General features: G+C 37.2%; 1 protein-coding gene across 1 annotated transcript in view; it reads right to left on the bottom strand.

Moving 5' to 3' along the window:
* Nucleotides 1-5,213: 5,213 nt before the first annotated feature.
* LOC110029140 (glycine-rich domain-containing protein 1-like) overlaps nucleotides 5,214-10,129 on the bottom strand; it is a gene marked incomplete at its 3' end in the record, with an annotated part of 30,916 nt that continues 26,000 nt past the window's right edge. Inside the window, 4 exon segments of the mRNA XM_020731294.1 lie at nucleotides 5,214-5,530; nucleotides 5,615-5,767; nucleotides 6,092-6,293; nucleotides 7,851-8,368. Of these exon segments, the coding sequence (XP_020586953.1) occupies nucleotides 5,214-5,530; nucleotides 5,615-5,767; nucleotides 6,092-6,293; nucleotides 7,851-8,368 (1,190 nt within the window).

Raw genomic sequence — 10,129 nt, 5'->3', positions numbered from 1 at the left:
TATATATATATATATTATTCTGAGGAGAACTAATGGTTTAAAATGAAAGAGTCCGACAAAATAGAGCCCATGACAGAAGATCATGAGGCCCACTTGTCCAATTGAGTAAAGTTGTCGAGCCAAACCAACAACACCAAAGCCGAGATGGGCCAAAAATGACTGGAGGAAGCAAGAACAAACCACTTGGTCAAAAACGAGACAAAATAGTATATGAGCTAACTATTATAAGAAAATCGATCCGAGGGAAAAACAGGTTCCCTATTATCTCCAAGCATACCATTAATGCCCAGAAGCTCCTCATCAGAGATCAACGATTAACAGTCGAGTCATTTCAACCGCCCAACCCATATCGACCAAACTCAACCAACCGAGCGGATCTCAGCTAACCGAGCATATCTTGCCAACCCAAAGCCAATTAAGTTTAGTAGACCAAGCTAAAGAGCAGTTGGACGATAAGCACATATAAAATACCAGAAATACATCACTACGTACCTCTTTAAAGTAGAGAAAAAAATCTAACATCACGATATTACACCCTCTCCTCTAAAAATAAAGTAATTATTAATTATTTTATGAAACAGGAGTTGAACGATCAAATGTTGAATGTCATCTGAAACACGTTGTCCTAGGGAATAAATCATCAACGTTGAATAGGGCCGACGTCTAATAGTAGAAGAGTCTCCCCATTTTTGGAAAGAGAAGGCAATTCCCAATACTTTAATAGTGAGAGGTCGACACCTATCAACCAGCATCTGTTTAGGCGTACTGACGCATCTTAATAACCCGAGAATGCATTCTCTAGGCAAATCTCTAAGGTCGAGCCCCCGGAGCGATTAAAGATCCCAACACTGGAGTCCAGTAAGGGGCGGACCGATCCAACCAACCACATAAACTCATTTGAGGGGACCATATATTTGATGAGGATCATCGACGCGCTAAAATATCATCTCTTCTTTATCATGTTGGGAATTTGACCCTCAGATGGTTCAATGGATTATCGCTAGGAGTAATCACATCATTCATCAATTTCAAGTGAATATTTGTGGCGTAATTTGCCAGCCCTCAGAAAACTTAGAAAAACTCACACACCCTCCTACAGATTTTTCAGGGACAAAGCAAGAGCCTTCGCTCATTCAATGGCTTCATTTTGTGCACATGGAGGGATTAAATATTCATGTTATTTAAATATTATATAAATTTAATTTATACTTATATATTAATGATAATATATATTTATATATTAATAAATTTCAATTCAAATCTCTCCTAATTAATTTCATTCAAGCTAAGTATTAATTAAATATTAAATAAGCTACTTTTATTTAGGGAGAGTAAATTTTTTTTCCCGATTTTCTTTAATAAATCTGAATGTAAATATAGGAAGATTCAAAACTTCTCTCTCCCCCCTTCATTCATTAGGATGATTAATTCTCTCCCTCTCTAAATTTCTTTATTTCCTTCATCCGCACAACGGCAGAGCGCTCGATACCCCTCTCCTCTCTTTCTGATCATTCAGGCCCGCTCCAGGTCTCCTATTTCTCCACTGAAGTCTCCATCTTCCCTGCAGGCTATTTCAGCATCCAACTCATCTACCTCTGGCCTGCACTAAGCACGCCCTATGCTCATTCCACCAACTCCTATCCGAGACAAAACCTACCATTTCCGACAGAGAACCCACCTGAGAGCTTCCATCGCGCCTACGAAACTAACGCAACACAGCCGCGTTCGTCTCCCTTTTTCCTTCTCCAGTCAATTTCGCCGGCAGCAAATCCCACACCACCTTCTCCCTCTCACTTTCTCTCTCTCATTTTCACCAAAACCGAAACCATCCCCACCTGCCTTTGCCAGCAGCAAATCGAGCAGTCGTTACACCCTCTCCGGTAACAAACGGCACACCTCCACTCTCGGTGCTCCAATCCGTGAGCGTTCCAGCCCCGTCAAGCCAAGTCGTTTCTCCTTCACATATATTTCGTCCGGACGCAGCTTGTTGTTGCTCCTCCACAGCATTTCCAAATCCTTTCTCGTCTTTCTACCCCCATAAGCAAAAATAATAAAATAATAATTAAAAAAAACAGCGGAAAAGAAAAAAGAAAAAGCGAGAAACACCCGCTCCTAATCCATGCATCTTGGTTACTTCATGCCGGTCTAAAGGTATAAAGGTTGTTCCCTAAACACTCCAAATATCTATCATGTAGTGCTCAACGCATTGAGTAGTGCCCAATACACATTTTACTTCCTGTGATGGGGTGAAGCCCACATGATAGGTAATTTTCAAACAATAATTAGTTGAAATGTCCACTGTTTTGTGCTCAGAGCTTCAAGGGGAGCCTAATTCGCTTTTTTCTTGCCGTGGTGGGGCAAAACTTGCATGTGCGCTCACAACACTGTAAATACTTTACTTGTGCTTAATTTTTGTGCAAGAGGCGAGAGTTTACTACTGCATTTGATTTTTCTTATTTGTGAAACTCATACACGTTTTTCTTAATTAAGTAGGCTGAAGACTATTCAGCCGTAGTGCAAACCAACTATCTATTTCTTTTTTGGCACGGCGGCCAAGCTCAGCTTTCCCGAAATAACCCCTCACGAGAATGACGCCAACAGAATGCCAAAATTATACAAAAATTATGTCCAAATAATGCTTAGAATGAATAACTAAATTAAGTTAAATTGCAATAAATTTTACTAGAACTAAATGAAAATATGACACTAAATAGGACGCAATGGAGAAAAAGGATTCATGTAGCCGACCCCACTTAGTGGGATTAAGGCTTTGTTGTTGTTGTTGCAATAAATAAATTTTGCAAATTTTAAAGCTAGAGGCAAATTGGGACTTTCTTTTAAAAAAAAGAGAGAAAGGTTGAATTAAATTAAAAAAAAATGTACAGCATTCATAAGGAACGTCAACGAGCTCGAATGATATCTATAAATTTACTAGAAATCATGCCTTAAAAATAAGGTGGTGGGGTGGGCGGATAATCAAATGGGAGTTTGAGTAAAATATAATGTTTAAAATTCACGATCAAGATTATATTTTACAAATGGCCACCGGATCTGCAACACGCTTGCACAAGTGATTAGAAGGCAAAAAACTATACGGCTCAAAATGAAATATTTGTATGCATTCTACCGATGATACAATCCTTGAAAAAACAAACTCTAAATATCTTGAAAAGTTCATACAGTTAAAACCAACCCGCATGTGCTCTGACAAATTTGTTGAATGCTCAAGTATAAGGTCTGAGAATGCTGCACTATTTAAGTTAGATTAAATTTTAAAATGCCCTTCTTGAAAATATGCATGTTATCAAAAATATAAAGCTAGCAGGTGCTCTATGGCATGTTCAAAGTCTCTTAATCTTAAGCATCTAAGAATGTTGTGGGGTTCATCGCATGTTTAAGCTGAAATCAAATATGTTTTAAAAAGCATGCATGCATTTCAAAGTCTAGCAGAAATCTCATTTAAAAATATCAATTTGAAAAATGCTAAAAGTACACAGCTTTGGACATGCCTCCTTTCCTATATGGCAAGGTCGTAACTCCAACACCTTAGTTTGGTTCCTTTCCCATGCAGACTATGGACAAGAAGACACAGCTTCCACTAGGCTACTATGATCCTCTTCCTAATAGGAACTGTATTGGACATGACTAACTATTTTTGGATGTTTAAATGAAAAAATCCAATTAAACGCCAAAATAAGTATTTCATCTTAATTCTCGATGATGGGCATACTTGTTGCACATCTCAACCGAAGAGGTGTATCTAAAATTCAAAGGAATTTCAAATAATAAAATCATAAAAATATATATTTAAATATAATATATAAATCACTAAAAAGTAAAGAGCGACCTGAGTGAACAAATTCAATGTTAACCTAAGCTTGCATAGAGTTAATATCATGTCAAGTATATTACTAAACTCAAACGCAAAATAACTTTGTGTCAATAGAGACGTGGGGCCCGAGTCCTCTATTCGCATAGACTTTGAATCTAAATGACATCATAAGAAGTGGTTACGACCAGAGCACTATGATCCAGTGATTTGCCGCCAAATAGCAACATTATTGTACAGTCACGACTATCGCCTGGTGTGATAAGACACGAAGTCTTTTGTTAGCTAATGTTGACTTAGATTAGTCCCCTTAGATAACTATTACTCATAATTGCTGACAAAAATTTTTATGTCTAGTTGGGTCGACCACCTCCTCTCACTAAGTAGATTAGGGTCCATGACATCCCAGGATAACAGAACCATGTGATCTTTATTAGGTGTATCATTTCCCCAACCATTCGTTCTTGAGCTCACAACAATGATTTAATAAATTTTAAAATCATATATTTGTTGCTAATATAAGCTAAACAATCAGCTCTTTAATGAGTAGCCTTACTCGAAAGTGCTCTCCCATTATCAGGAATGGTACTTAACCATAGGAGCTTGCGCTTATGGGAAACCTTAAACCCCAAATCTTAAAGACATCGTAAAATCTCTCATTATCAGGAGTGGTACTTAACCATAAGAGCTTGCGCTTATGGGAAACCTTAAACCCCAAATCTTAAAGAAATCATAAAATGAGGGTGAAATTTCTAGGCAGTTTCTTATCTACCATCTCATCTGCTATCTAAAAATATGACCCAGAACTTAGTGCCTAAGCTCTTAACGAGAGTCCAGTATTTCAAATTTTTAGAGTACACAACACTACATTTGAAACTCACTGAGCAAACACACAAATTTCTGAAGCTCCTATAAAAAGAATGCAGCGCACTCCTTTTGTAAAAAACCAAAACAACCCCCAAGTTCAACAAAGCTAGTAAAACAGTCAAAGACAACTAAACAGAGAAAAAAATATATTAAATCAACATTCAGAGTAAACAAGCATGGGGAAGCAGAATTGAAGAGCAAATGAATGCATGGGTAGAATTCGTGATTGATACTAAGTTTTTGAACAGAAAGACCATGGCTGTCCATATCAATAACAGAACCACAGACAAAGAGCTCCATTTCTATAAATCAACAGCATTCATGACAAAGCTTTCACTTGTACTGAACAACACCAGAATTATTAAAGCAGTAGTATAAGTTAAATAATCTCACAACCACGACCTTTATTTATGCACAAGCATAAGAGGCAACAAATAGTTAAGCACCAACAGGAGTTACCTCACTGGGGGCTTGCTTCGCCCCCGCCCCCCCCCCCCCCCCCCCCCCGCCCCCCCCCCAGCCAGTACTCTTGTTGCTTACAAATACATTTCCACAACCGCTGCCACCGCAGCCTCCACCACAACCACTACCACAGCCACCGCTCTTTGCAATGGTTCCACAGCCACTACCGCCACAACCAGCGCCACATCCACCAAAAGCGCCGGCATTGAAAGAATTCACTTTGTCACCCCATTCATTAGTGCAACTGAGGCTCTTATCCTGTGCTTTTAAATTCTCCGAATCAACAACTGTAATAAGCCCGCCCTTCTTTAACAGGCTTGAAAGGATAAATGACAGCACGAGAGCAGGCAAGACAAAGCAGTCTTCACTAATCTATTTACAAAGAAATCAGAGTTCTGAGATTTGTAATTTGTTAGAATTATAGGTATTATTCTGCAGGGAAAGGGAAAGATGTACCTTAACAAGGCCAGATTTTAAGTCAAACAAGGCCATTGCTTTACCGTACGGGTTTTCAGCGGAGAATTCTACAACTGTCATGAAGTTCTCAGACTTGGCCTGCATAGCATTCTTGGGCTGATACTCGAACTTCCTACCAGGGAAGAGCTTCAACTGAACAAAAGATGCATATTTATCATTTTATTATTTGTCATATTTAGAACAAGAGCATTTTTTTTTACACATTTCTAACACCAAAAGTTTGAAATTCACATTTATAGCTTGTTGGTGTTATAAATCTATGCAAAAAAATGTGCATTTCACTTCTTAAAAGTTAACAAGGTGATATTTTGGACACGATGTTAAAGATTTGAGTGTGATTTGAGTGTTATGAATGAATGTAAAAATTAAAGTTTAGGTATTAGATATGTAAATACATAAGAATTGTGTGGTATGCATGTAAATGCCTGTAAGGCAAAATAGAAATACGTTCTATACCTGATCAACGCCCTTTAGCTCAAGCACATAGCCCTCTTGGTTAGTGTTTTGTTGAACAGTAAGAGATAAATTCGAGTCTTTGAAAAACCACGTGTCCTCAACATATTCTGCCAATAAATGTAAATTTCTGGACAGTTTCGTCATTCCAAATATATTCTGCTTCAATATAGGATGCATACTTCCTCCTGTTTCTTTTGACTTCCTGGTTTTATATAGTCAGGCCACATTCGATCAGCTTAGAAAAGGTGGCCAAACAACATGAATATAAACAGATCTAAGTTAAGCAATTATAAATAATATCACAAGGCATAACGACTAGTTTCTTTTACATCCTCATTTAAACAAATTTAAAATATTATTCTTTTAATTTCCATAAATCCACAGTAGACAGAAGAAGTAACAGCTTAGGTTTCTTAGATTCCAGATTTGGGAAAGCAAAAGTAATAAATAAATCAAGCATTTCAACAAGGCATGGTAATGATGGGAAAGTTATGGATTTTAGCAGAGAAGTGGGTGGGGCGAGCTGCAACATCCACGTCTTTCCCCTATAAAATCTCATTTTAGTAAAAAAATAAGATTTAATTATATCCTAGATTACACTCACTCCTCCACTCCTAGTTAAGAAAAAATAATAAAAATGTCTTTCAACCTATTTCACGCTAACAAACAATCCACCCAAAAATTCACTTTTGGAATTCCCTCTCAAACACATACACACACACACACACACACACACATTTATGTAAAAGTCAAAAAATGTCTTGATAATATGTAAATAAATTATAATAGTTTTAGCACTTTCTGTTATTTTAAAAAATGACAGGTCCCTCCCTTATTATATCTAGGAGAATTAAGGTTTTTTCCTATAATTATTGATGATAATCTGAAATATTTAAGTCTCCCTCTTTGAGAGAGTAGTGAGGATAACTAGAATGAGAATGAAGGTCTCTTATTCGGTGTTGTGAGAGCCAAATTGGTCAGTACCTCGCGTAGTGTGCTTAAGTCACTGCAGAACCTTTCTTTCCTTCTCTTTGTAAGTTGTAGAAAGGAAAAGCTATCTACCAAACTATGTAAAGAAGTCCAGCTAGTTTCTTCAAGGTGCTTTATCCGTCAATAGCATTTTGGATTTTTTTAGCTCATAAAAATGGATAGAGGGATCCACAGTGCTCTTCTACTTGGTTCGCAATCTCATTAAATTGTTTATGGGATCAGCATTGTTTTATTTCCCAATGTAAAATATTTATTTGTTTCAACAAAGCGACCATACATGTCAAAATCATTATCAGGCACATCTCAACTATTTGGGGTAGGCCGAGGTTCTTATGAATGTAATGATGAACTAACTAATTTAGGATTTTAGCAGCTGATCATACTCGTATTATTTAAGAAGATAATTTATTAATGATATTTCCACATATAAAAATAAATAAATCTTTGAGATTTTTCTCCATTAAATTTCTCTAAAACTTGTATCCGAGTAGATGGGGTTTATTAGGTTATGTTGATCATGAACAAGAATAGAGCTATTACTGGCACAAATCATTTTGTTGCTTAATGAACTTTGTTTAATGTACATGCAAAAATTAAAAAACAATAATTTAAGAAAGAGATACAGAATACTTTTATATGAAATGAGTCCTTTAAGAACAAAATTTTATCTCACATAGAACATAACAATTAACATAATTTTTTTAAAGTTCGTTGTGACTTTAGAGAACAAGTTAAATGAATCTATTGAAGGTTGCTTGGGCAATCATACCTTATTTGTAAACTGACTATATCATTACCATAGCCGTCTACAAAATGAGCCCAACTTCTCATATGTTGAGCCATACCAGGAAATGGAAATCTACATGCATTCATAGAAAATGAATGTAATTTCAACGTTTCAAACACTTGAGGTGATGGAACTGGAACTGTAAAAGAAGCAGCAACACGAAGATAAATAGGCTTGGAATTTGCTTGTCTACTGTGGCGCTTCAATTCAAACCATTTATCAACAGATAGTTCAGCATTTGGATCCATTAGTTCATCAAGTGAGATAGAAATCGATCCAATTGTTTTTGCAGGTTTTGATTTGGTCACTAAAGTCACGATAAGATCTCCAGTTGGTTCACATTCAAAACCAGCCACCTGTTTGTCCCCCGTCTCCGAGAAAATACTAAGATGGCAACTACCATGCAAAAACATATCTGGCTTTTTCTTGCTAAAAGAAACAAAAACATTTCCTTTTTCATTAACGGGCAGGTTCCTTATTCCCACAATTTCTAAGAGGACCTGTAAAATTGAAATGAAGAATTTTCAGAGAACCAAACAGCATGATAACTTTTCATTTTTTTCACTAGTTAGATAGAATCGACTCTAATATTTAAAGGGGCGGTCATAGGTTCAAATAAACCCCAAAAAAGATGTGCCTATAAAGCGAGGTTTATTTTAACTGGATTAGCGAACCTAAAGCTTGCCTAAGTCAAATTTTAAGTGGCTTGCAGGACGCAAAAATCAGGATCTCTTGATTCAGATTTTCCAAAGAAACAACAAAAAAGATGTGCCTATAAAGCAAGAGTACCTCTGAGTAAGGAAATACGGCCTACAAACTTAAAAGCTCTACAAATTAAATTAAAGAAAAGAGGCAAGCAAGCATATTTCCTTAAAAACCTGATAATTGAAAGTTGTTAATATTGAAAGTGTATTCTTAAATACCGGGTCACACACAGTCCTTATCTGAAGAATCGGACTGTCGATCACCCAAACAGATTGAACCGGTCTATTCTCAATTCCAATTTCCAAACATATCCGCTCAATGAGAAGACCACTTAGCCTTCAGACTTTGGTTATCCGAAGTGCTCCGATCCAGCTGGAAGCCGTCTGAACAACAATAAATATTTTTTAAACAATTCTCAAGGCAAAACCCATTAATCGAGACGAAGAAGAATATATCATCATCAGTCTCTAGTCATTCCCCTGAGCATAAGTCTTATCTTGTGGTACTGCGAGTGTACAGGACCCTACGTCACAAAAATGATTCAGTATCCTAAAAGGTATGGTGAGCATGAGTATCACACTCAGATCCTGAAGACAAGATCCTCTTCGCATCACTTCGAGGTTGTAGAAGAAAATGATAGATGTAATCAAAGAATATGCAAACCAACAGATACAAGAAATGAAAAATTAGGTGTTGAAAGAAGTGTGAGTCTTACATGAAGCATCCCGAGCCCATTCAGAAAAAAGAACTCGTAGTGGATCCTTCAGATCAGTGTTTTGTAACGAAAATCCAGATGAAAGGATTATCGTAGGACAGCAGAATCCTTCAAGAGCGACTGAGGAACAACGCCCGCAAGAGTTGTCTCCTGAGACACCACAACAAGGAGTACGTCAAGCTAAGGCACAATAATAGGGAACAATACCGTTAGAAAGGTCGGCTCTTCCCAGAGAAAGTAAGCAGACCCAGGACCGACCAAGGGGAAGAGCCAGGAGAACACTCGCTCTGGCACTTGAGCAAATACGAGCAAACCAATATGAAGAAAATTCTTCAAATCAGAAGAAATCAAGGACATAGTCGACAAAAGAACCTAGCAAAAGATGGAGAAGATCCTTGTCATATTCACTGACCGACGACACGGAAGAAAGTTTGTAAAGGAAGCGGAGGCTTCTCTTCAATACAAAAAGAGGAAGAAGAAGAAACAGGAGATATATGGTTGCAGAAGAACCTTTATCAAGAGAAATTTCAAAATATAAAGTGTTGAAAAAGTTCAAGATTCCGGCTTTGGAGTCTTATAAGGGAAAGTCTGATCTTACAGATCACATATCCTCCTTCAAGTCAACCATCTGCATGTTAAGGATAAATGACGAGATGAAATCTCATCTATTCCTAATGACATTGAAGGAATCAACCCTATGATGGTTCAATCACTTGCTAACAGAAGCGATTACATCTTTCAAAGGATTCAAGCATATATTTGTGGCCCACTTTGCAAGCACGCAAAAAACCATTAAAAAACTCGCAAGCTCTTCCGAGGAAATGTAAAAGCACAAAGAAAG

This window comes from Phalaenopsis equestris, unplaced genomic scaffold (genome assembly GCF_001263595.1).
Source record: "Phalaenopsis equestris unplaced genomic scaffold, ASM126359v1 Scaffold000552, whole genome shotgun sequence".
Classification (NCBI taxonomy): Eukaryota; Viridiplantae; Streptophyta; class Magnoliopsida; order Asparagales; family Orchidaceae; genus Phalaenopsis; species Phalaenopsis equestris.
Note: the sequence above shows the minus strand (reverse complement) of the source record. Positions and strands in the feature narration are given on the sequence as shown.